Below are 27,409 nucleotides of genomic sequence, written 5' to 3'. Positions count from 1 at the left end.
TACCGGTCAGTCAACTTGGCTCTCACTGACCAGTTTTTATCATCTACACCTGTGACAGCAGCTCCAGTTAGTCAAAATTAATTCACACTACGGCGCTCGGCTAGATAGCAAGGAGAGAGGAGCTGGCTAGCATTAGCTTAGTTAGGAGGCTGCAGAATTAAAAAAACACAAAGCAGGTTTAATTTCGGCTTTCTGTCCCTCTAACATCGTCTACTCTGCTTCCACAGATTCGAATCATTATCTAAGCTAAAGCTTTTGTTAGAATTAAAGCTTTTCTGTCGTGAGCAGAGCTGGCAGCATGCTAGCAAAGCTCATACTAACCAGCTACTATCTCCTGGTTAGCAGCAACATTTAGCATCCTAAGCAATGAGGCCCAGACCTCCCTTTCCCCAGCCACTTCCACTAGTTCCCCCGGGGGGATTCCCAGGCCAGCTGGGCAATATAGTCACGCCAGCGTGTCCTGGGTCCTCCCCGGGGTCTCCTTGCCTCTGAGGGAGGCGTCCAGGAGGCATCCTAGCCAGATGCCCGAACCACCTCAGCTGGCTCCTCTCGACGTGGAGAAGCAGCGGCTCTACTCCGAGTCTCTCCCGGATGACTGAACTTCTCACCCTATCTCTAAGGGAGAGTCCAGACACCCTGCGGAGGAAACTCATTTCGGCCGCTTGTATTCCCGATCTTATTCTTTCGGTCATTACCCAAAGCTCATGACCACAGGTGAGGGTGGGAACGTAGATCGACCGGTAAATCGAGAGCCTTGCCTTATGGCTCAGCTCTTTCTTTACCACAACAGACCGGTAAAGAGCTCGCATCACTGCTGACCCAGCACCAATCCGCCTGTCAATCTCCCGCTCCCTTGTACCATCACTCGTGAACAAGACCCCGAGATACTTAAACTCCTCCACCTGAGGCAAGAGCTCATCCCCGACCCAGAGAGAGAGTATATTTTCCTTCTCCTGTAAAATTATCATTGACTTACATTAAAAGTAAAGTATGTTTTTTCTTTCTCTTGTAATACTGCAGTATAAACAAATTTGAGCTTGTTTTCTTGGAAGCTTGTTTGCGTTTTAAAGTTTTGTATCCTTTCCTAATTTCACAGTGTATAATGGGATTGATCACATAAAAACCTGCATCATTGCACCCTTGGTTATAACTTTTGGGCAGGCCTGGGCTCATGAGTGGAGAAACTAACCTAAATCAAACTACTGTTTAAGTACACTTAAAATAACTCCGTTCTCTACATATCAGCACTGCTAGAGAAACCCTCTGTGCAGTGGACAGTTAGGAGGAGGTCTCAGAACAAATGATGCAGTGATTAGGACCAACTGCAGTTGGGGAGGTCTCTGAACAGGTAGAGAGAGTGTTCAGTGTGATGCTTGCTCTACCGTTTAGGAATCATCTTTTGTGCTAAGATGCTTTGGGGAAATACAATACAAAGTAAAATACAATACCATACAAAGCCAAACCACCATATCGTTTTCACCAAAAAACATAATTTTGCATCAAAACAAAGATTTTTTGTTTAAAGCAGACAGCCAGCTTAAAAGAAAGGCTAAATTAAATACAGGGCTAAAACCTCCAACATAGACACTGTATTGTCAAAAGTATTCAGTCACCCATCTAAATCAATGAATTCAGGTGTTCCAATCACTTCCATGGCCACAGGTGTATAAAGCCGAGCCCCTAGGCCTGCAGACTGCTTCTACAGACATTAGTGAAAGAATGGGTCGCTCTCAGGAGCTCAGTGAATTCCAGTGAAGTCCAGTCGTGAAATTTCCTCACTACTAAGTATTCCACAGTTAACTATCAGTGGTATTATAAGCAATTGGGAACGACAGCAACTCAGTCACGAAGTGGTCAGCCACATAAATGAAAGTGAGGTCAGCTGATGCTGAGGCATACAGTGCACAGAGGCTGCCAACTTTCTGCAGAGTCAATCGCTACAGACCTCCAAACTTCATGTGGCCTTCAGATCAGCTCAAGAACAGCGTAGAGAGCTTCATGGAATGGGTTTCCATGGCCGAGCAGCTGCATCCAAGCCTTACATCATCAAGAACAATGCAAACCATCGAATGCAGTGGTGTAAAGTGCTGCCACTGGAGACGTGTTCTCTGGAGTGATGAATCATGCTTCTCCATCTGGCAATCCAATGGACAAGTCTGGGTTTGGCAGGAGACGGTACTTGTCTGATTGCATTGTGTAAAGTTTGGTGGAGGGGGGATTATGGTGTGGGGTTGACAGAACACCTTTGGAATGAATTAGGAGGAGACTGCAAGCCAGGCCTTCTTGTCCATCATCAGTGTCTGACCGCTGCTGGAAAAATGGTCAAAATTCTCATAAACACACTCCTGAATCTTGTGGAAAGCCTTCCCAGAACAGTTGAATCTGTTATAGCTACAAAGGGTGGGCCAACATCATATTATACCCTATGGATTAAGAATGGGATGTCACTCAAGTTCATATAAGTGTGAAGGCAGACGAGCGAATACTTTTGACAATACAATTTATGTCCAAAAAGGAAAATGTGCCTGATCAGAACATACAGTGCATACCAACTGCAGCCAATAGAAGGTGATGCAAGCAACCCCCTGCTATGTTAATCAATATAGCCTTTTAAACTGGGTGTATGCAGCAAGCTGTACAGCAGTCTACACAAAATTTCATTTTACTTTGTTTTTTGTTGTTTGCTGCTATCGAAGTATCCACAAAACAGTGGCTCATGATATTGGTTGGTGGGGCATCACCCCGTTAAATGGCTCCCTGACACTGGGCCTGCTTTTGGGTACACATAGCACAACTAACAACGGCTCAGACCAGTGGTCACAGAGGCCACTACCTCCTTGCAGAACTCAGTTCTAACTCAAATCACTGCATTCAAATCAAGCATTTGATCCAGCCAATTATACGGACTGACAGCCTGGATGAGTAGTGTTCAATTGTGCTTGGAATGGGAGGAAGGTAGATGTCTAGCCCAATCATCTCTGCTATTTTAAGTGGGGACCAGGTGATGTCGATTGTGTCACTTCCTGATCGGCTTCTCAAGTGGTGGATAGTGGGTGAATCTCTGAAGGTGCCTTAAAGAAGCAGTTCTACAGAGTGTGGTGTAAATAACTGAATTCTTTGTAGGAGCTGCCCAGTACATTTTGTGAATTCATTAAATGTCACATAGTCTGACAAATGTCAGTCTCAGCCAAGCATGTATCATATTACTGAACATTATGATATAAACATAAGTGAAAAATAATAATAATAACTGAAAATAATTTTAATTATTGGAATGATTGTATTGTACTACAGCATTATTGTAGTAATAAATGAACCTGTGCAGTGTTTTGTATTATTGAGCAGCTTCTACTCCGAATTTTACAGCGATGCACTTTTTGAGGAAAAACATTTATTTTGAATCTATAACATGATTGACAGGCCTGTGAATCTAATGACTGACAGTCCAGTCTCTCTAAAAGAGGTCAGCGCCATGGGGTGACCTAAAACGGCTTGGGTGCGTCTTTATCTTTGGCTTGAAATCGGTCTGAAATGAAATGAAAATGAAGGAAGAGCTTCTCTTAAATAGACACACTGTGAAGGCAAAAGCTGTGGGCCTGGGTCGGTACATACTTCTAGGTCACAGTGGTAGAGAACGGTCACCTTTTCTAAAATTGAAATGATTCCACAAGCAGACAGTGCAAAACTGCACTTAAGGTAGATAAATATGTCGGCATGTTTCAACAAGATATGCTGCAACTGAGAAACAGCTGCCTTTCTATTATTTGTATTCTAGACTTGGTTTTGTACTTGTGCTCATCAAGCCTGACAGCAAGTGTGTGCTCCATTGTCCGTGCGCTGAGCATGCACGTAGGAAGACTAGAAAACAGCTGCTGTGACGTCAACGCTACGTTCTGTACACATTAAAATACAAACATGTTTAATACCATTTTTAGGTATAATTGGTCAGGTATAATGATCATTATACTTCGCACAAACATCACGAGATGCAGAATTTTACCGACATAAATTTAAAGCTATTTATATAAATTGATTCCAGATATTCCCAATGACATATATCGTTGCTGTCGGAAGCAAACCTCGTTTTTCAGTTTTTGGTATATTGTGAAAATGCCTGTTGCCCTTTACATTGTGTGTAAATTTCATGATGAATGGATCAAAACAAACGGTCCAAACTGAGTTGGAAAAAAGTCTGGTTCCATTGACTTCCATTGACAGTAGAGTATGTTTTTTCCTCCATTTTGGCGATATGAGGTTTTCCTCCGACAGCAGCGATAGGCTTCATTTAAAGAACAAACTGATCTGAATGAATAATTATGACTCAGAGGGTTTACCTGGGGTTGGTTCCTGCGTTCGTTCAACATTGCACGCAGTTGGGAGACGAAACTGGATCCCTGTAAGGAACAGTTGAGAAGTATTAGAGGGACCTGTGCACACAAGCAACTCACCTTACCTCCAAACATTTCCTACATGAACTTCATTTAGACATTTTGCGTTGAACTGAATGGCATTTTCAGTGACAATCTGACATCAGATGATCACAGCTTCAAATTGCACCACTGTGTCTTGGCAAATTTAAGTACAATTACTGTCATTACCCAGAAATCCCTGATGTCAGATTGCTACTATTTGCACATGAATAGACACAGTGTGTTCATACATCCATAATACAAATTGGACCAGATATCTTATGTGCAGAAACATGTAGTCTGCAGACTGGTTGGACAAAAACCTCAAAAAGGATAAAAACAAACAAAGAACACCAAACAAATGTGTGGAAGTACAAAAATAAAGAGGCATACTATTCAAATAATGACAAACCTAAGAAGAAGGTAAAGGGAAATTTCACAAATATCTAAGTTCCTAAACGTGAGGAGCACCGCCAGCATAGATGAGCCCCTGGATGGGTAGCTCAGATGGTCTTAGCACATTTCCAGTATGAAGTATGTATTTTTAGAGTGACAGATTTCTTGTTTATGATGTGAAAACCATCACTAAACATAAACAAAATGATGTGCTTACAGGGATTGAGAGCAAGCTCAATAGATAGTCAAAACTCCTCCAATTATATTCTGTTAGGCTTTAAGTTGAAGTGTTCATTAAAATATTCCCTACAACACAGCAGCCAACAAAGTTAAATATGTCTTACAATGTTAGTGGTGAAGCTAGAACTATTATAATATCAGTCAAGTGTGGGCAAGTGAATGTACACCATGGCTTGCTTGGCACTTAAAACTGAAAAAATAACATAATATTAACATTACATGAGTAGAAGTGTTTACAGAGCTAGAAAAGAGAAGCTGCCTACATTAAATGCTGCTGTATAATGTTAACCAGTGTTAAGGCATATGTATAAAAATGAAAAAGACCATGAAACCGTGAATGGGGGGCAGTCGTGGGCTGGAGGTTAGGGAACCAGACCTGTGACTGGAAGGTTACCGGTTCGATCCCCATGACTGAAGTACCCTTGAGCAAGGCACCTAACCCCCAGTTGCTCCCCGGGTGCCGTGGATAGGGCTACCCACTGCTCCAGGCAAGTGTGCTCACTGCCCCCTAGTGTGTGTGTTTCACAGTGTGCAAACACGGTGAGAAATGGTTGTTGATTTTAATTCTATTCTAAGCCAGTGGAATTTTCCATGCTTTATATTTTGTTGGTACAGGTTGTGCTAGGTGGAGGAGATTACATTTAATTGGATATTCAATTGGCAAAAATGGTTCAAATGCAGTCCCTGATTTCCAAGCACACACATTATCTAAGCCACTTATCCTTCAGGGTAACAGGCCCTAAATTTAACTTTATTTATTTATTAGTCAAAGTGGCATCATGCCACACTTTGTTGTTATCTGGCTCACACTATTTTTGTCCTAAAATAATGAAAATAACTGGCTGATTGTTGGTTGTGTTTCAGGAGTAAAATCAGTTTATTAGGATCCTGGTGAGTTATGATTATGGCCATCGTGCACCCCTAATTACTAGTTCTAAGCTAAGTCAGCAACTTATTGTTCAACAAATTATTGCTGTGTTAGTGCAGGGTCAGCAACCCAAATGTTAAGAAGAGCCATTGTGTCTTTTCAATAAAATATCAATCCATTCTGGCAGCCATAGCACTTTCTGTCCTTTTTACCATCTTAGCTGCAAATATGTCTCAGTATGTGCTAATGTACTAGTATTGGGTAAAAATATATATGAGAAAGAAAACTTACTTTCCTCTGCTTTAAGTTTTTGCTCATCTATATACACTTTTCTCGCATCTCCAGCAGGAAACTTTTTCACAAAAGTGGAATATTTTCTTCTGAAACATCTCTCAATCTTTGACTTTTGATGAGGCTGAAATTTTCCTTTCCACCTTAAATGGTGCCTGAGGTACCATCATGTAACTGTTGCATCATTTAAAGTGGAACAGGACAATCGAAGCGGGCAATCGAGGAGTTAACTTTTAGTTACATTTCAAGTGTTTGACTAATTTGCGTTTCTCATTGCAGATTAAACATATCAGGAAACCAGCTTGAGTGCTTATAAATGCAAACAAGTCCATTCATCTCCAAATTATTTTCATGAATTACTATCTATGTGAGACTGTTATCTGTGTTGCTATGGTGACCAGCAGTCTTGGCCAACCTTCAGGGTTAAAGGATGAATTAGCAGTTATACATTTACTCCAGCAATTACGACCGTTTATTGTTAAACTGTGTTAAAACGATCAGGAGATTTTTTTTTTTACTGCAAAAGATTATTATTATTATTTTATTTTTACCTAAAAATTCTGCTGTGAGGCCTCAACAAGACAGTAAAGGAGTCACATGCGACTCCTAACAACATCAACAGTTACGGCTGGGAATCTCTTGGCACCTCACAATTCAATTCGATTATGATTCAGAGGGCTGCGATGCGATTATCGATGCATCTTGATGGATCTTTTTTCCTATACAGGATTTATATTTTCTTACTGTCTGAGGACTTGGCAGATTTAAAGCAAAGTATTTGTAATGATCTATAATGAATTTACTTCCAATATCTTCTATTAATAAATCAAATGGAGGTGATGTGGCAAGTGAAGTGGAAGGCTCTCATTCACTGACCTTGTTTGGAGCACATGAGACCCTGCCGCCACTCATCTGGGATATAATGCGCTGTTATGGTGAAATAAGATCTCGGCTCCTAAGTGTGCAACATAGCGCGAAACCACTGGTTACATGGACTTACTCGATTTTATAAGCAGCGCAGTTGGTTTTGTGGTACGTTAAATCTGCAGCGAGAGACTGCATCTCTCTAAAAAGTTGAGGCGCCTCAAAAATTTGAATGAGAAGCGACTTCAGCCTCGTAAATCAGGCGAACGTCGAGAGACCTTTCACATGAAACTGTTCCAGTTTTGAGGAAAGGTTTTCTGGCAGAGGTGGGAGGAACGAGGCTATAGCTGAGCTATGGTCGGATTTCTCACTCATCCATTTGCGGTTTTGCTATGTGCCGCCACAGACAGTCCGAGCGCTGCACTTCCGCACTTCCAAGTTCCGCCTTTTACGTTCCATCAACATTACGTTATAAATGAGATATGTAGAAAATAAATTTCTGACATTTATGAATCGATTCAGAATCGTTCGCGTCCGCATCGCGATGCATCTAAGAAACGACACTTTACTGTTCTCCACATGTACAAGCCTTTCGAATGAGATTGAATCTTATACTCTAAATCAGAATTCTAATCAAAATTGTACATAAAGATAAAGCTGTTGATCTTGATGTAACGTGTACTGCTGAAATTTAGCAGTGAAATTTCCCTTTACCAAGAAATATGAAGAAACTGATAGAGTGATTGACAGTGAACACAGTTAGGCAAGCTGGTCTGGCAAATGAACAAATAAATGAATTTACGGTACGCAGTAAATACATGAAAGAATATGCCTGTCAGCGTGAAAGGCACAGATATGCAGTCCACAGATTAAAGCAGGTGTTCTCTATAATAATCAAAAGATGGACAAAAACAAAGGTGACCTCTAATTGACCATTGTTGATCTGTAATTTTGAGTTAAATATGCAAGACAACCAAAAACAGGTCACTTAAAAGTCAAATTTGTCTGTGCAACATATGTGGTTAGAGTGGCATATAAATATCACATTATTTGAAAAAAAAAATGCAGGAAAAGATGTGAATTCACTCAAACAGCTTTCAAGTAGTACTGCATCAAGACGGAAAACAGGATCTAATGATATACTGAAACCCTTTCTGGATTTAGAACAGGAAATTGTTCGGAAAATAAATATGGCAAGCAAGAGGCAACTGAGAGGAAAACAAGTAGCTTGTTTACCACTCTGTGTGCTTCAGAGAGAGAGAGAGAGAGAGAGAGAGAGAGAGAGAGAGAGAGAGAGAGAGAGAGAGAGAGAGAGAGAGAACTGAACTCCAGCTTTGAGTGCACTGTAATTGTTCATTGTAAGATGCAAGTCCAGGACAACAGCACAAGACCGTGATCCCTGTTGCTCTGCAGTCATAACAACATGCCAGTTTTGCCAAATAGTGACAATGTCTACAGTTTGGGCATCATTATAGGTCCATCACTGCATCTTAAGATATGAGTGACAGCTTAAAGAGGAATCTCATCTACTTTTCAAAATGCATAAATTAGTCATAGAAAAACAGAGTCATTTAAAGTAGTTTGATGTTTCATGATTCAATATACAGAAGCTTAGGCTCGGTTTTCTTTGCAGTGGTGGTAATAGGAGCCAGGGGTCGTCATGACTACAGCACAAATATAGTGATATTAGTTACTATCCAGCACCATCAGTGAAACTGCTCACGTCTTCTGAGTTTTACAAGGAACGATGGTAAAATTGAAATCGGAATCTTTTGGGACGACTTTGCCTCACAACATCCTGCATGGACCCTCCACCATGAATGTATTTTTAAAAATGTGTTTAGGGTCGAAACATATTTTTAAAACCATCATAAAACAAAATCTCAGACATCAGGCAGTGAATTCATAACCATTTCATGTAATAGGTTTCTGTGAGGGAGCTTTAAGCGGTGGATGTCTGGTTCCTATCACCACCACTGTGAACAATTCTGGCTCAGCACGTTTCTCTGGAACGGAGCATTTAACACCAAACCGCTCTGAACGACTTCACATTTACATAAATATGTATGAATTTTAAAAAATTGACAGAATTCCCCTTTATCCCCACTGAGATACAATACAAAACATCTTCTTTCATCATTTTTCTTCGCATTAAATAAAACTACTGTCCCTTTTTTCACTGACTATATAATACTGGAAGATTTCTTTTGTGCCTCTATTTTACATTTTGTGGAAATCAATTTTAAATCTGATTAGTCCCACACAGTGTTTTAGACCATGACTGCTGATACTGTCCATTACCTCTAGGGGGCTCTGGCTTGCAGTGTGTCTGTTTTAAAGACGCAGTCCTGCACCGTGTTTTGATGTAGTGACTGTCTTCTGCCAATAGGGGGCCACTAGGTTGTCAAAAATGTAGAATACAGTACACTCAATGCTGTTTCTGCAGCTGGGAGTCTGGGAGTTTGACCAGCTCCTCTATTCCTCACATCTATCAATTAATCTGCTTTGATCAACACAGTAACTAAACAGGAAAAAATCTACACATTTTCTCCTGATAAAAACCCAGAATTTTATCAAATGATGTTCTTCTGAGAAAATGCTTACACAGTTTTAAAGCTGTATTAATGAAAAACACCAATTTTACCTTTACCTTTTCCTTTTGTATGACATTAATTGAAATATAATACACAGTAGGAGCCACAGTGTTGACCAGTACACATTACACATCACCACGATGACTGTGCCTTCCCCTCAGTGATAAAGGCAGATGTTGAGGTCCAGTAGAAGCGCTGGCTGACCGGGGGCTTTTAGGCTGGGTAGTCCTTAACGTTTGTGAGCACAGCTCTCACAGGGTGAGAGTTGTATGTATGCAATGACTGACAAGTGACACACGGGATGGTTTCAGTGCCAGTGCACATGATGACAGTGAGCGGAAACACTTACTTGAATGGAGAACAACACAAGGGGTCGGGTGTTCCCTCAAACTGCTTCGAGTTCCTGATGAGTAATTAAATCACGGGTGCTTTGCCCAAAAACCAGGAGTGGAATTTCACTAATTGATTAATTACTTTTCATCTTTTCCTTCATGAACTGACATATGTCTTCTAGAGAACAATCTGTTGCTCGTGGAGAAACAGAGATATGAAAGTACGCTGATTTCTTGTGAACAAGGTTGCATTATATACATGAGTAACTCTAGTTATCAAGCTGGGACAAAGGTGGACTAATGAGCTCCAGTGTACCTGTCACCATATGCTCTGACCTTTTTATTCTTTATTAGTCTCATGTTCCTTTAGAAATGTTCTCATTATAAAATGATGGCTTTAAAATGTGCTTCAAGTAGAACGATGTAAAATAAACCATCCAAATGAAGTTTTCATTCTTTGCCAAACCAGACTTGCGTTACGGCATTGTGCACATAGTCAAGAAGTCTGGACACTCTGATGGTTCTTCAAGGGTTCTTATAGAGCTAGAACTGAACCATCTGTATGCTTTAATGGTTTTCTGCATGCTGAAATGGTTCATCAGACTGATATGGTTCTATAGCACCAAAAATGGTTCTGCTACTGTTACAAGCTTGACATTGTAAGAGTATAAGAAGCCTTTTTGGGGTTATATAGAACCATGTATGTAGAGCCATATACACCACACTCTCCACCAGTCTGAAGAACCATTACACCACCAATCATTTCTTTGAGTGTTCAAGGATCTATACAGCACCACTGTCTTTACTAAAAAACTTTTTTCAGAACGGTCTTTAAGAGCGTACCCGAAGATATAATGGGACAACAACTGTCTGCACCCCTGCTGTGTGACACTATTCAGGTCTTGACTCAGTGCTTTGAAAATGATTGAAGTTGAGTGATTAGTTAACATTCTGGGCTCAATGTTCTAAGCTTTTTGAGCCAGTTTCAAGCACAAATGGGACTCATTCTTGCCACGTTTTATGTTCAAAACTGGAGTACAAGGTAGGGGATGCATGGCTAACCAATTTGACTACCTGACTAGTCATCCAAAAGAGTAGGCGAAGTCATGACAGGTAAAAAAAACCCTCCAAAAGTCAAATTCTCTGAGGTCTGAACATAAGTAAAGTATTTTCAGTATGTTAGAAAAGTATTTTGAGGTTGAGATGTGCACTGCTGAAGGCTTTTGACCGTTTCAGTCTCAGGCTCTCTGTAGAAAATGTCCATTCGGCTGTTTAAAGCTACCTCAGCTGCGACTCCTGTTGTGTTTTAGGCCAATAAGTTAGTAACATCACAAACAACAACCACCAAACGTATAGAAGAACTTGAAAATGGTTGCTTTGCATGTCAGTCAAATGGCCCTTTCCTATCAAATTCGTTGTTTCTCTAAACCTGCACAGCCTGGTTTACACAGCTGTATGTCAGTGTGCTTTTCACAACTAGTCCTGAAACTAGTTAAGGTTTTATCTTAAGTAGTACTGACATTTTCTGGAGTCTCCTCCTGACTGCTCACTGCTGTTACTTATCCTGTTTCTGTTTTTATTCTGTTTTTATTACTAAGCTCATGCACAGCTCTATGCAAGCCCTAGTATGAGCCTAAATGTGCAGTTTGTTTACACATGCACATAAAAAGGGGAGGGAAATAGGTGGAAATACTAAGTGTGGCTGCTTCGTTTACTGAAATTTAGGCAACTAGGGGTGTCCGTCTCTTAAAACAAGCCAAACCTTATTAATGTGCCTTGATTTGGATTGTGTATTACTATTTACCAAACATCATTTTTTGGACCTGTACAGAATCCTCTGATGGGAAAGAACATCAATTTCAGAACATCAGAAATTTCATCTTTCCGTCTCTTTTATCTTGGACTTCTGCTTCTACTCCTCTCCTCTATACCTCTACTGTTTCACTGGGTCTTTTACACCCTGCACCTTACAGACCGAGCACAGTGAGTAGGCAGTCCCAGGCCAAGCCTGCGTGATTAGTTACAGCCTCAGTGCATCAAGGCCCAATCTCATTTCACCCCTTGCCACTACCACTTAGCCCTCTGTTTTGGGCGTTCACGTCTAGGGTTGGGGTGTCCCAATTTTTGTTGAGATAGAAGGGTAGGGCGAAGTTTTAGGGCTACATGGCCCTACAAACAGAGGTTTTTGAGAGATACACTCCAAACAGAGTGTTATGAGAAAAAAATAGCAGTGAGACGGCTGCGCAAGCGACCAGAGACACCCGCAAAAATGTGAGTATTTTCTCTGTTAAAAAATTACGATGACCATCATATTATCTAAGTTTAATGCTGTTTCAATATATTGTGGTAATTTTCTTCATAACAAGCATAAATCATCGCTAATAATATACTAATGTCTTGATTGCTAGCTCACTAACTTTCGGGTTCCACCTTAAATAGTCCAGCAGTGTTGACGCCTGAAGCGCCAGAATGTAACTGCTGCACCATTATACGATGCCCTAAATGTACCTGAAGCCCAGCAGTGACAAGCTGAACTTTTCCCTTCTGGACTATCACTGAAGACGGGCCGGGTTGTCTACACAGCACCGCTAGTGGCCTGTTAATGAAGAAATGTTGTTGTTTTTTTTTTAATTTGAGGTTTGTCCCATTTTGTAGGGCAAGTTTTCAACTACTACCCCTTGTAACTCAGTTCCAATGGGTTAGGGTGACACTCAAAAACAAGGGGTAGGGGTAAAAAGATGAAATGGGATTGGGCCCGAATGTTCATTTTAGATGCATTTTGAGTACGTGCACTCAAATTATGGCACATTTTTCTCTGCACCCGAGCACATTTAGCCATTTAGGTCCACATTGGATTTCAGCTCCATGTCAGGAAGGCTAAATGTACTTCATCTGACTACCAAAAACATCCATCTAGACAACAGCTTGCAGGGTTTTGGAGCACTTTGGAGCATTTTGGCCAGCCAGATCTACAAAACTATTGTTTATATCCTGGGAAATTTAAATTCCTGAATTCTGTGCTGTTTTTCTCCACATAAGGATCTACAAAATCAGATGAAGTTAATAATAATTTGGAGCTCAACGTAGGGCACCCACTTTTAAAGTCTAGCTATCTTTAGTCTATTAGGTGTAATGAGACTCTTATTCACCTCATTAGACTCACTGCATTTCTTTGTGTGTATTAATGCAACCTTGTTGTAAATAAGTACCAATTTGTCAGAACATATCCCACTGTTCAAAAGTTTGGAATCACATATGGAAAGTTACAATTAATTGCTTTTAATATATTACAAGAAAATTATCTATAAATGATTCTACTGTTCTTGTATTTTGCTTACTTAAATGAAGTTATAATAAAATTAATATCCAAAATGAATTTATAATAAAACAAGTACAGAGTCCCTTGTATTTCAAAAGTGCTTCCAAATTCCAGTGAAGTTGGGATGTTGTGTAAAACATAAATAAAAACAGAATATGATGATTTGCAAATCCTTTTCAATCTATATTCAATTGAATCCACTACAAAGACGAGATATTTAATGTTCAAACGGATAAACTTTATTGTTTTTTGCAAATATTCACTCATTTTGAATTTGATGCCTGCAACATGTTCCAAAGAAGTTGGGACAGGGGTGTGTTTCCCACTGTGTTACATCACCTTTCCTTTAACACTCAATAAGCGTTTGGGAACTGAGGACACTGATTGTTGAAGCTTTGTAGGTGGAATTCTTTCCCATTCCTGCTTGAAGTACAGCTTCAGTTGTTCAGCAGTTCGGGGTCTCCGCTGTCGTATTTTGTGCTTCATAATGCGCCACACATTTTCAATGGGAGACGGTCTGGACTGCAGGCAGGCCAGTCTAGTACCCGCACTCTTTTACTACGATGCCACGCTGTTGTAACACGTGCAGAATGTGGCTTGGCATCGTCTTGCTGAAATAAGCAGGACATCCCTGAAAAAGACGCTGCTTGGATGGCAGCAGATGTTGCTCCAAAACCTGTATGTACCTTTTAGCATTAATGGTGTCTTCACAGATGTGCAGGTTACCCCTGCCATGGGCACTAACACCCCCCCACACCATCAGAGATGCTGGCTTTTGAACTTTGCACTGAAAACAATCCAGACAGTCCTTTTCCTCTTTGGCCCAGAGGACACGACGTCCATGATTTCCAAAAACAGTGTGAAGTGTGGACGCGTCAGACCACAGGACACTTTTCCACTCTGCGTCAGTCCATCTCAGATGAGCTCGGCCCAGAGAAGCCGGCGGCGTTTCTGGGTGGTGTTGATATGTGGCTTCGCTTTGCATGGCAGAGTTTTAACTTGCACTTGTAGATGGAGCGACGAACTGAGTTCACTGACAGTGGTTTTCTGAAGTGTTCCTGAGCCCATGTGGGAATATCTGTTACAGAATGATGTCGGTTTTTAATGCAGTGCCGCCTGAGGGGTCGAAGGTCACGGGCATTCAGTGTTGGTTTCCTGCCTTGCCACTTACCTACAGAGATTTCTCCAGATTCTCTGAATCTTTTGATGATATTATGGACTGTAGATGATGAAATCCCTAAATTCCTGCAGTTGCACGTTGAGAAACGTTGTTCTTAAACTGTTGGACTATTTGCTCACGCAGTTGTTCACTAAGTGGTGAACCTCGCCCGTCCTTGCTTGTGAACGACTGAGCCTTTCAGGGACGCTCCCTTTATACCCAATCAGGACACTCACCTGTTTCCAATTAACCTGTTCACCTGTGGAATGTTCCAAACAGGTGTTTTTTGAGCATTTCTCCACTTTCCCAGTCTTTTGTTGCCCCTGTCCCAACTTCTTTGGAACGTGTTGCAGGCATCAAATTCAAAATGAGTGAATATTTGGAAAAAAAAGAAAGTTTACCCGTTTGAACATTAAACATCTCCTTTGTAGTGTATTCAATTGAATAGGGTTGAAAAGGATTCGCAAATCATAGTTTTCGGATTTTATTTATGTTTTACACAACGTCCCAACTTCACTGGAATCGGGGTTGTAAATAATTACAGTATATTTAATGTTATTTAATTCTTGTTGTTGCCAAAACATTTGAAATATTAAATAAAACATACAAAAGCACTGTCACTGAGATTGTATTATTTAATTCTACACTCTATGTTATTATTCCATATAAAATATGAATTATTAATGTTACAATTGACTCCAAATTTTTGAGTGATGGTGTGCATCAAAGGGCATTCACGGAAAACATGAAAAGAATTTGATTAAAGTTAGAATTCTCATTAAGCCTCATCATACGAAGCAATAAACAGTAATTACAAGGCGCCTAGGCCAACTGTAAAGTACATGCGGTTTACTAGAAAAGCCAGACAGCATATAAACCTGAATGACTGACAGTGTACTTTCATTCTTTCAAGTGACTTAAAATGAGAATTACTGCTGCCATTATTTAATTATGCAATAGTCCGTAAACGGCAGGTTAACGGCAGTTGAGAGGTGTTTGTTCAGAAGACTCCTCAGGACAGAACAGTCTGCACAGCGCATATGATTACTGTAGTACACTGTAACGAGGTGGAGGTACTTCTGTGATGGCGAGCGGTTATGTGTGTTTGCAGGGTTAAGCACGAATGAATCAGAGAATGGGAAGATGGATGAAAAATGAATGGATGAATGTGTATTCAGGTGGGTGAAAGGAGGAAGGGAGCTGTGGTGTCAATAATCCACCAGAGCCCAGTTTGGCTCGGAAAGGTCCGACAATTTTTGCTCTTACTTTCTACACCCAGGTAGAAATGTGCCAGTGTCAACTCACACATTCCTCCTGTTGTGGTGGCTTTTTTTGGGTTTTTTTTTAAACAACATACATACATATATACATACAGTGGTGATGCCCCCATGAATGCAGAGTGAATTAACCTTTCCTGTATGGAAAACAAACACTTTGACATAGTCAGTCTGTACATTTCATCCCAGTGTAAGTCCAGCGTAAGTAAATGTAACCTTTGTTAACCATTATTGCTTTTTTTGGCTGGTCAAGTATTCTTAGAAACAAAAAACTAATGAAAAATATATAACGTAACTTATATTTTAATATAACCTTTTCACAAAAGGAAGTAACATGTAGCTCTGAAAAAAAAAAATATATATATATATATATATTTTTTTTTTCTTCTGGTGTTTACTACATACATATTAAAAAAGATGTAATAATAATAATTGACCATTTGAAAAATTAGCATTTTCCTCTCAGCCAATCACAATCACCTCTAAACATTAGAGTAAGAAATGCTATCCTGATCATCTGGAGGGTGGAGCTGCTCTTATTTCATCCCTAAAGCTGAAGAGGTTTTGGATTATGTGGAAGACAATAAACAATGTCAATGTCAAAACTATTAAGAGTCTAAGGTAGGCTAAACTTTATCTGGGTTACTGTATTTTACATGATGTTAAATAATAAATAATGTTCCAGAGCGACGTTGAGCTTTTCTTAGCTGTTGACACTTGATCTTATCTTCATAAATCATTCAGATGAAACAGAACTGTGCCTGGGATTAAAACATTATGTGTAAAGATACATATTAACGCACACATGCCGTTCTTTTTATTGTTTCATAAAATTTTGCTTGATGACGGGTCCTTCTTGCAACTAACATTAAGAGCGTTCACTTGCACTTCATAATCCAATAACCCAATCCAGTAATCTGACCAATGCGCTGATATGCACTTGGGTAATCAGATAATGTAAAGACGCCTGGTGCACATCATTCAGGCAGTAATCAGATTTCTGCTTTGCACCTGGCCAATAAACTCACAGAATAAAAAGGAGGTAAAATTCTAACTTCCTGCCACAGCTGTTTTCTTAAACGTTGAGTCACTTTACCAGCAAATATGAATATACATCATCTAGAAGATGATTATTCCAATCTTTAATTTTATTAAGCATGGAATGTTTTCACTGTTGCTCCAAAACTGTTTTGCCGTCTTGCGGGTGCTGTGGTAAATGGTTCTTGCTGTTGACGGTAAAGCACTCGATTTGCTTACATGTGCAAGCTGGGAAAAATGAAAGAAATCAGAGAAAGGGCCTACATGCACTAAAAACCTGTTTACTGAGCTAAAATCCAGCTCTTTACTGGATGTTCTTGAAATAACGGCCTTAATCCAATCTCCAAAATCAGAGTGCCGAAATTCGATATGGATTGTATCATTGATGTGCATGTAAACACACTCATTGCTCTGATTAGCTCCAGTGTAAGCTTTAGAATTAGTGTATCTGAAGGGGTATCTTACATCACTAAAGCCTCTTCCGTAATAGACATGATAACCTGCTGCCTTCAACTCTCATTCTGGGACAGCCATAAATGGCCATGGGCTACACTAGTCAGGAGAAGGGTATACCTCACACAGGGGCACAACCCTGTCAAACAGCATCTTTTGAGGCCAATCAAACATTTGGTTGGTGTGCCCGAAAATGTTTGGAACTGTCTATGTTGAGGAATCAGGCTGTTCATTTTATCTTTTTATTTTATTTGGAAGGAGGGGGGCTAAACTGCAGTATAGTTGGATAGGATAGTTTCTGAATAGATAGAAGATAACAGTCATTTTACATTTACATTCACGGCTCTTATGCAGAGCGACTTACAATTTGATCATTTTTACACAAGTAGGCGAAGGTGGTGTTAGGAGTCTTGCCCAAGGACTCTTATTGGTGTAGTGTAGGGGGCTTACGCAGGTGGGGATTGAACCCCAGTCTACAGCGTAGAAGGCAGAGGTGTTAACCGCTACACTAACCAACCACATATTTTTTTAAATTTTACAAACCACTTAACATTTACTTAACTACACTAATCAATTAGGTTCACAGAGGCATTGAAGTGCTGTGGACTCAACAAAACCAGAACCATTTTTACAGGGTACTTTCCATCATTCAGTCTTGTGAATGTACACAGATGAAAGCAAGAACAACATGGGAAGTAGAGCAAAGCTAGCTTTGGACCTCTAGGTCACCAGGTTTACGTATTTAGAGTTTTAACAAGTGACAAGTGTTAAAAATGTCATCAGTCGGTTTTTATCTGTAGTCTATCTGGCTAGACTCCCCATGAATGATCGAATGTGATATTTAGCACTTGGTTACTGAGATTCATAACAGCTGCAGATGTGCTTACAAAACAGGCAAAAATGTAACAAAGAAAAATGATTCATCTAAATTTTACAAACAGATGAATTGCGCTTCACAGTGAAGTGGCATAATAGAAGTTTATCACATGTACTGTATGAATACATGGAAGCACAAATAAAGTCCGAGGTTATAATCAGGAGTGTTTTCCCAGAGCTGTGGCTAGAATGTCAAAATTAACATTTGTTTTATTTTTTTTTTCCAAAAATGAAGCACTTACTGACGAATTATTTTCTATTTCCATGTTTTAGCTGAATTTTAAACGGCCAAGTCTGGTCAAAGTAAGTAACATGAAGACGGAAATGATGTTTATGATGTATTTACAACAAATAAATAAAAAGAAAAACGATGCCCTGTTAGACCTACCGTACAGTCTATGCCCCCCAGCTAACCTACGGGCGCCTAAAACGGGGAAAAAAACAATGTGATAACTTAGTAAAATGAGAATAAAAACAACACTGGGAGGTACAAAGCCTAAACACTGCCCCTGAACCATGCATTGTGAACGAAGTGTGCCTCTTCTGCAGTGCCGACATTTCACGACACATCATCTCTACCAAACAAATAAAACAGCACATCTATGCGACACAAAAAAATGAAATATTCATTCAAAATGAATCTATAGTGTTTGTTTTGATGTACGTTTGGATTACAACAGTATAGCTATGATCCCCATTGAAACGTTGATGTCAAATAGCTGAAAAGATTCTCACATCCCATTGCATGTTCTCTTGAAAATGGCTCTTTATACCGATTTATGAAAAATACAAAAGGAAAATAAAACAATATCAGATCAGATATCAGACCAGATGGGAAAAAAAGACCACAGGCAAAAAGGATCTGGCAGAAAAATAAATAAATAAATTACCAAAGTATTTGTCAACTGGAGTATAATAACAGACATTATCATTTGTGCATTATTGTGGAAAACATTTGTCACATTATAAAGCAAAGCACACAGAGGAATGAGATGCTCATTGGCAAATTATAGCCTGAGTTTATGAAATTACATTGATACTATTAGTGGGACCCCAAACTGTATATAGAAGTAAATTTGCCTGGTTTATTTATAATTTTACCAGAAAAGAAATCACTAAACACCTATCTATATTGTGCTAATTTAATTTCTTCTTTTTGCTCTCTATTCTTACAGAAAGCAAAGATACTTAGATACTTACCACAAACTAAAGACAAATTCAAATTAAGGTCATCACAGACCTACAATCTTAAAAACAAAGGCTCCTAAAGCTTTTTGGCTTGACTTGACATTGATCTAAACTCTTGGTGCCCCAAGTCTCTAAATGAGAATTGATACTACTAAATTGTGAATGTAATTGGTATTTTCAAAAAATGCTAGAAAAGTTTTTCAAAGAACCCTGACCAGAAAAAAAAAAATTGTTGAAATTTCATCAAAGAACACATGACATAATTCCTTTTGTTAAGCTTTTATAAGAGATATTACATTACTTTTACAATAAGGTTACTCAGCCCATCATCATGTTGCGCAACGTGGCACCTTAACTGTCTTAATTATTAAAGGTACATTTCAACAACAGTACAGTTTAGACATCATTTCTAATGGGGTCTACTCTGAGCAGGGTTGTGATGAGCTGATGACTAATGTTAACAGCATACTGAGTAGCCGTAGGTCGGATGATGGCACAGCGTCAGTCATTTTCACTGCATTTTAACCTTCAGTTCCATAGCTCTACTGTCTATGTAGCATGCTTCAGAGAACACATTAACTTGGGCCTGTGTACACCAGGGTTTCCTCTAATGTCATCTAGAGTTACTACTTGAACAGGCATAATCATCGAGCATAACACACAAACTGGGATTTCAACGTCAACAAAAAAGAACAGCGTAACAGGAAGTTCCACAGATTCATGCAAAATTGTCTCACTCATATACATATTTTAATATCGTAGAGAAGAACTATAAGTTTGGAACAACAAAACAAACAAAAAAACCCCAAAAAAAGAACCAACCTCACACACAATGCTTGCATAGAATGAACAGACAGCTGTGATAAAACTCAGTGGCCTGACTTCAGCCGCCACGGCTTCAGCACCATTATACAAGCACTCTCATTTTTCTAAGTAAATAAGTAAATAACTATTTTTTTAATGATAAAAAAAAAAGCAAAAAAAAAAACCAAACAAACAAAAAAAACACATTTTTGCAGTGGGTATCATATGGATGCTGTGCCATTCAGCATCCAAGCAGATTGAAAGTAAAATTATAATTATAATACCTTAATTCGGAAATTCAAAGGGGTCAATTGCAGTACACCTCTCGTTCAGTAACTTGTTATTTTGGATAATGTGAAGGCAGCAATGCTGGTGAACCACCGGCCTTCGTATTGAGTTTGGCTATGTATTAATATAAAATGACAGCTTTATTTTATAACATGACATAAAGAGAATGTTCATGAAACTATGTCGAACATCACTACTAGAATCTAATACTGCCAAAGATGAAGGTCTTAAAAAAACAGTTAAAATGTTTTGCAAATTAAAGCTGGATTAAGATATTTTACAATCCCATTTCCAAAAAAGTTGGGACACACATTTACATTTACAAAATGTAAATAAAAACAAAATGCAATGATGTGCAAATCATTTAAACCCTATATTTGACTGAAACTAGTACAAAGACAACATATCAGATGTTAAAATTGAGACATTATATTGCTCTTTGAAAAATATAAGCCCATTTTGAATTTGATGCCAACAACACGTTCCAAAAAATTGGGACGGGGCAACAAAAGGCTTGGAAAGTTGTGAAATGCTAATAAAACCTGATGGTTGGTACGTATAATGATTGGGCATGAAAAAGTTTCCCAGAGTCTTTCAAAGGTAAGGATGAGGAGGGATTCGCCACTCTGTTAAAGATCAAATACTGCAACAATTCAAGAATAATGTTTCTCAACATAAAATAGCAAATTTTGCTTTTCATCATCTTATAACATTCATAATAATAACAGTACAAGATTGAGAGAATCTGGAGAAATCTCTGTATGCAAGGGACAAGCCCGTAAACCAGTTTTTGCTGGCCGTGATCTTTGGGCCGTCAGGCAGCACTGCATAAAAACAGAAATGATACTGCAGTGGAAATCACTGCATGGGCTCAGAAACACTTCTGAAAACCACTGTCTGTGAACACAGTTCATTGCTGCATCCAAATGCAAGTTAAACTCTAAAATGGAAAGAAGAGACCATATATACACAGGACACAGAAATGCTGCCACCTTCTCTGGGCCTGAGCTCATTTAAAATGGACTTAGGGGGAGTGGAAAAGTGTCCTGTGGTCCAACGAATCAAGATTTGAAATTCTTTTTGGAAATCATGGACGCTGTATTCTCTGGCACCATTAACGCTGAATGATGTAAACATGTTTTGGCAACATAGGCTGCTATCCAGACATCTTTTTCAGGGAAGGTCTTGATTATTTCAGGATTATTTACATACATTCTGCATGTAGTACAGCAGCATGGCTCCATATTAAAAGAGTCCAGGTGCTAAACTGGCCTACCTGTCACCACTGATAACACGTTATGACATCTGGCACATTATAAAATGAAAAATCTGACGAAGGAGACCCGGAATTGTTAAGCAGCAGAAATCCTACATCAAGCAAGAATGAGACACCATTTCACCTTCAAAACTACAGCAACTGGTCTTCCCAGTTCCCAGACACTTACAGTGCTGTTAAGAGGTGACGAGACACAGTGGTAAACATGTCCCCGTCCCAAGTTTTTTTGGAATGTGTTGTTGGCATCAAATTCAAAATGGGCATATTATTTAAAAAAAAACAAACAATAACATTTCTCAGTTTTAACATTTATGTTATCTTTGTAATATTTTCCTTTAAAAATTTGTTTTTTTTTAAAATAACCCCTCCTTCTCAGGTGTGAGGTCATTGTTGAACCTGAATGGCATAAAGACCGATCTCTCTGAAAGACCGACAACAAAAATCTCAGAGTCTGACGGTCATGATCATGTCAGATGATTGAAGCCTGTTTGGATAATCACTAGTGAAGGCGGTATCAGTACATTCCGACTGGAACAAAGGGGTTTGTTAAGGGGAAGAGCTTCACTTGCTCAGTGATTGTTCAAAGTAAGCTGGGCAAACTCATCATTGAGAGTGTGTATATGTTACTGGGGCTCTGACAACATTAAGCAATCACTGGCTAACTGGTGCATAGAGACTTGACCGTAGTTTGAGGTATAAATTAACTGTCATTCAGACATCCCTTGCCAGCAAATGAGATACTGGATGATTTGAATGGACTATAATAAACCATACAAACTAAATATAAATGACACTGTTTACAGCCTGTCCAAGAATAGCACAAATACATACATAATTACATGTTGCTGCGGTCAGAACAAAACCTTTTTTGTCATTTTTTAGTTGACATATTTTGAAAATACCTGCTGCCTTTGACATCGTAAATTTCATGATAAGTGGACCAAGATAATTGTTTCGTTCTGCTGTAAAGTTATCATTTTGGAGATATGAGGCTTTGTTCTAACAGCAGCAGCAGGAAATCGTTTATGACACATTTATAAAACATTTTATAAAATACATTATGACTAAATATATTTTAGAATTTTCTGGATATTTGCAAGAAACCTTTTCATTTCCTTAGATTACAGCATTTAATGGTTAATTACAATGAAAACCAAAGACCAATTCACACAGTGAACAGAAACTGTATTACCTTTAACTTTATGCAGTGGACAAGCAAGGGGATTCCAGTGTGCCCACTCAGTAAAAAGACTTAAAGGCTGAAGAAATCAATATAATGGAAAAAAGCTACTACCTATCTAATGAACACTAGCAATCCGAAACTTTTTTCCAGCTAGCTATCAACACCAGACCTATCCACCTTTTTTCCTGAGCTTTCCCCTTTCCCCTGATTTGTAGCTGAAGCCAGTATTTGTTTTCATTAAAATTCATTACCAAATACAAAAGAAAAGAAAAAGTTTTAGGAATGTAGTTTCCAAGCTTCACAAGTAATTGTTTAAGCTCTAAATAGCGTTAACACAGTGTGGGGACAGTGAATGCAGTTCATCTTTAGCTTAGCAATAAAATCTACCACAAGAAATAGGCGACGTTAGCATTACCATGTCTGTGGTATTCAGGCTACTTACAAAGTGAAGTTTTCTATATTAAACATTGCTAATTAATTAAAAGAGGCGAGCGGAGCATGCTCATTTATATGATCAAAAAAATTTGTGAACTTATGGGATTTTTGTCATTTTGTCAGGATGTGCTAATTTGAGAAATGTTTGAGTAATTTCAACAAGTAGGTTTACTTAAACTTATACTAGCATTAACTTTACCAGCTAGCTACCTGCGATAGCCATAGGTAGGCTTCTAAGTGTGATTATATACGTTTTCTGATCCCATTTAGCACAATGGTAGCAAACCCGTTCTGTCAAAATGACTTGATTAACCTTAGAAATTAAGTGACTCCAAAGCTTATGCGTATATTCTGCTCTCTCCGTTACAAGATTTCCTATTTAAAATTAACCCGGAGGTTTGGGTGGGCTTGGGGCATGTACGTGTTTACAAAGCTGCGGGTGTTAGAAACATACGTTCTAAGAGATTTTTGGGCCGGTGTTGTAGGGTCCAAAAATAAGAAGTCAAATCCAAGTTTTCGTTTATGTTCTACTTGTGTTCGTGTGCTAATAAAGTGCTGGCTATGCTTCTGTTTACAGGTTTTGCTACTTCACAATTCTAGTGAGGGGTCATGGCAGCAGCCGTTGGCTTTTCAAGAAACATGAAGATACAGACAGAAATATACCACAAAGTTGTATACTGTCACTCACAAGGCACATAAATCAATGTAGCTATTCCCTCATTTGCATCAAATCACAGTAGGGGAAGGTCATTTAAAGAGACATATCCACTCAATTTATGTATACAATGTATAATTTGGCCTTTGAAATGATTTTGAAATACAGACATTGCAGTGGACTGCCAGATGTACAGCATACAGGGTAGCAGACATTCAAAATGTTTGTTTAATGCATTTATCACCGCTTGTATCTTCAGGTCTACATCTCCACATGAGCATCACTCTGGCACAGAAGTGCATTTCTACAATGCATTATTTTTTAATATCAATTGTAGTGGGAGTATTTTGTACATGGCATGGCAAGGAGTCATGCTCACAGCAAGTGGCAAAAAAATAGATTTGAAGCTTAAAACTGCACATGTGTCTGCTACTGCCGCTTGCTGACATGAAGCCAAGTTGTGTTTTAAATCTTGTGGTGATCACTGCAGCCCTAATTGGTGGAATTGACATGTGATAATCAAGACTGGGAGCTCATTATGGAGGGGAGAAGGTATAGAAATAGTTTTATGAAGAGACTGGTAAAAATAAATAACTAAAAAAAGTGTTAAGGAAAGTATCCAGAGCCTGTAAAAAGGATGGCCATAAAGCAAATTCACCCAAAATATTAAAATAACCAGGATGTAAGACTCTATAGAGTCAACATCCGTAATTATGACTCAAGCACAGAGGAAACTGACCTGCTGACTGGTGCATTAAACCTTCTGCTTCATAATACCATGCAAAAAAAAAAATTCAAGAATATTTATTAAGAGCGTGACAATTCATCCACTCATTACCATGACGAATAATTAGCTCAATAAATAATTCTTTCTTCTCTAACACTCTCTTGCCTGTCACAAATTCATCTTTGATGCACAAAAAACTGAATGGAACACCTGTTATATTAAGCCAGAGAGAGTAAAATAATGTTTCTGTGGTTGTAACTGCAAATATGAACAAGAAATATGATTGGGCTTAGTGACTTTTTAGACGAGTCCATGGAGTTATTTTGACCAGTTACACATCAGATTGTTTTAAAGTGTCGTTTTGTTCCTGTCTCAGTGTGAATGGCCTCTAAGAAGATGTAAGTCACCTTTACATTCTACGGGGAGAAAAGCACCTATTAAGAGTACATCTGATTTTTACAGTTAACTTGGAAACTATAATGTCCATGGGAAAGGAGTAAAAATGTGCAGACATAACCTACCTCAAAGGTTCTCATCACACCCTTTGTGCATTTGATCAGGTAACAATAGCTTACATGTTTTATTGTTCAGAGAAATCCCTTTCTACAAAACTATCCTTCTACAGAATGTTACTATGACATATATATATATATATGCATATTATTTACTACTCATAATGTCTGGTATAGTATGAGTTTACTTAAATAAAAAAAGCTTAAATATAAAGCATAAATACTTTTCTTTTCAATTAATGCATAAAAGTTTTTCATTTTCCATATAGACAGTATCATAACTGTGTTTTCACCAGAAGTGACAGCAGCACGTAAGTGAGGTGATAGGTAATATAAAACTGAAATACAAATCTTTGATGCTGCAGTAAAGGGGTAACAAATTCCAGGGTCAATAATTTCCATTTATATAAGATGCAAAAATAAAAAATAATTTTCACTACATATTTTTGCCTGTTTTCTCCCAGTGTCAGTAGGTCTCTTTTCTATCACATGACTGTGCCACCAATTTGAGAAAATACATGAAATCAGCCACCACATAATTTCAGCTTCAATCATTCATATATATATATATATATATATATATATATATATATATATATATATATATATATAATGTGAGTGTGTTTGTAAGAAAATATACCTGCTTCACTGAGTATTCTCTGTCTTGGTACATGATTTAGGGGGAAGGGGGCAGGCATATTCTCAGATTTTGTGTGGACATTCTCCTTTGAGGTTGGGCTACACAGGTGGAGCCTGAACAGGAACTTCTGTTTTCTTGAGTTATATTGAATGCCGTTCACTCTGATAATGCAGGCCTGACATGGGTGAATTTGAGATTTTTCCTCGATTCTGATAAGAAAGAAGAAAATACATGGCCTGAATGCCAAGAACAACAGTCACTGTCATAACCTCCACCACCACCACCACCACCACCAGAGGATGGTGTGGAGCCCATTTTGACTGACTGTTTTAACTGTGGAGGAATAGACTGTTAGCCTGGAGAACCAGCTCATGAACAAGAATGGAAACAGAGAAGTGGAATGAACACCTGTAGCTGTATAATGATGAAGAAGAAACTAAGTCTTTGATATGGAATTGAGGAACTTGTGAAGTCAATTGCTTGAGGTGAAGGGTCAAACAACTGGACAGGAGGCTGCAGTCTTTGTCTTCTAGAGCCTCCACCTCCCGTACCTACAACCACCAAAATACCAGCAATCTCAGCAGCAGGCCCAGCAAGTTGAGCCATGGAGCACCTATTAGGCATCCACCTGAAACCACCTATTCAGCAAGAGTTCCTAAGATTCAGAGGAGCAGACGAAGTGTAGAATAATCAGAACTACTTATATGATCATGTTACATTAAAGTATGCCATAATCATAGAATTGTAGCATTGTTACTTTACAAAGCTGCTGAGCTGCGGTAGAACTTAGCTAAGACCCAACAGCCTTTGTGGAGAGATGCAAGGAGTCCTTGGTCTTAAGACTGCTGGACAGCCATAAAATTCTGACAGCTCTCGCATCAGTGTTACCAAAGACTGGTGGAAATCTAAAAGGAGGAACTGGAGATCTTGGAGTCATTTCAAGGTTGTTTTCCTCTGATCTTTCCTATAAATATATATTCCTATATATACCTCCTGAGGTAGAAAGGTATCAGCGAGAGCTTAGACAAGGTGCACACAAAGGCATCAGAGACTTATAATTTTCAGGTCTTGTTTCTCCGATGGAGGGAGAACATGACAAAAAAAGACTTGTTTCAAGCCACTCTTGTGTATTTTGACCAGAAAAGTTGTTGGAGCAAGGCATAACAGGATTGTTATTACTGTATCTTGGCTTTAGTAGATACTGGAAGGCCAGATTTCTTATCCTTGCCAACAGCCAAACACAAGCCACCAGGGGAATGGACGTTTCATTCTTTTCAGTTTCGCCACCTGTTCTACGTTATGGATGGACAGGATTTGGCTTTTCCCTTGGGGGAAGACTAACTTTCCTATATGTCAATGACCATATCAAGTGTCTCTGGAGCAACAATGGGTCTCCAAGGATGTTATGGATAACTTGTTACATGAACAAATTATCTGGCTATCAATATAATTTTAGGCTTCTCTGGTGATGCCCAAAGGAGATAGAGGCATGAGGCTTTATACAGATTAATGCAGACTGAATGGTAAATCATATCTAGATGGGTACCCAATGTCACAAGTCCAAAAGAGGAAGTCCAGGAAGTTG

The 27,409-nt window shown here is 38.9% G+C and overlaps 1 protein-coding gene across 5 annotated transcripts in view; it reads right to left on the bottom strand.

Annotated features, from left to right (window-relative positions):
* LOC108426288 (disks large-associated protein 2) overlaps positions 1 to 27,409 on the bottom strand; it is a 202,519-nt gene that overhangs the window by 26,457 nt on the left and 148,653 nt on the right. For all 5 annotated transcript variants that reach the window (XM_017695650.2, XM_037538097.1, XM_037538098.1 and 2 more), the window contains one exon: positions 4,335 to 4,394. In XM_017695650.2, coding sequence (XP_017551139.1) covers positions 4,335 to 4,394 — 60 coding nt within the window. The remainder of the gene's footprint in view (positions 1 to 4,334; positions 4,395 to 27,409) is intronic.

The sequence above is a fragment of the Pygocentrus nattereri genome, chromosome 4 (assembly GCF_015220715.1).
Source record: "Pygocentrus nattereri isolate fPygNat1 chromosome 4, fPygNat1.pri, whole genome shotgun sequence".
NCBI lineage: Eukaryota > Metazoa > Chordata > Actinopteri > Characiformes > Serrasalmidae > Pygocentrus > Pygocentrus nattereri.
The sequence above is the reverse complement of the archived record's forward strand: the minus strand, read 5'-3'. Positions and strand labels throughout refer to the sequence as shown.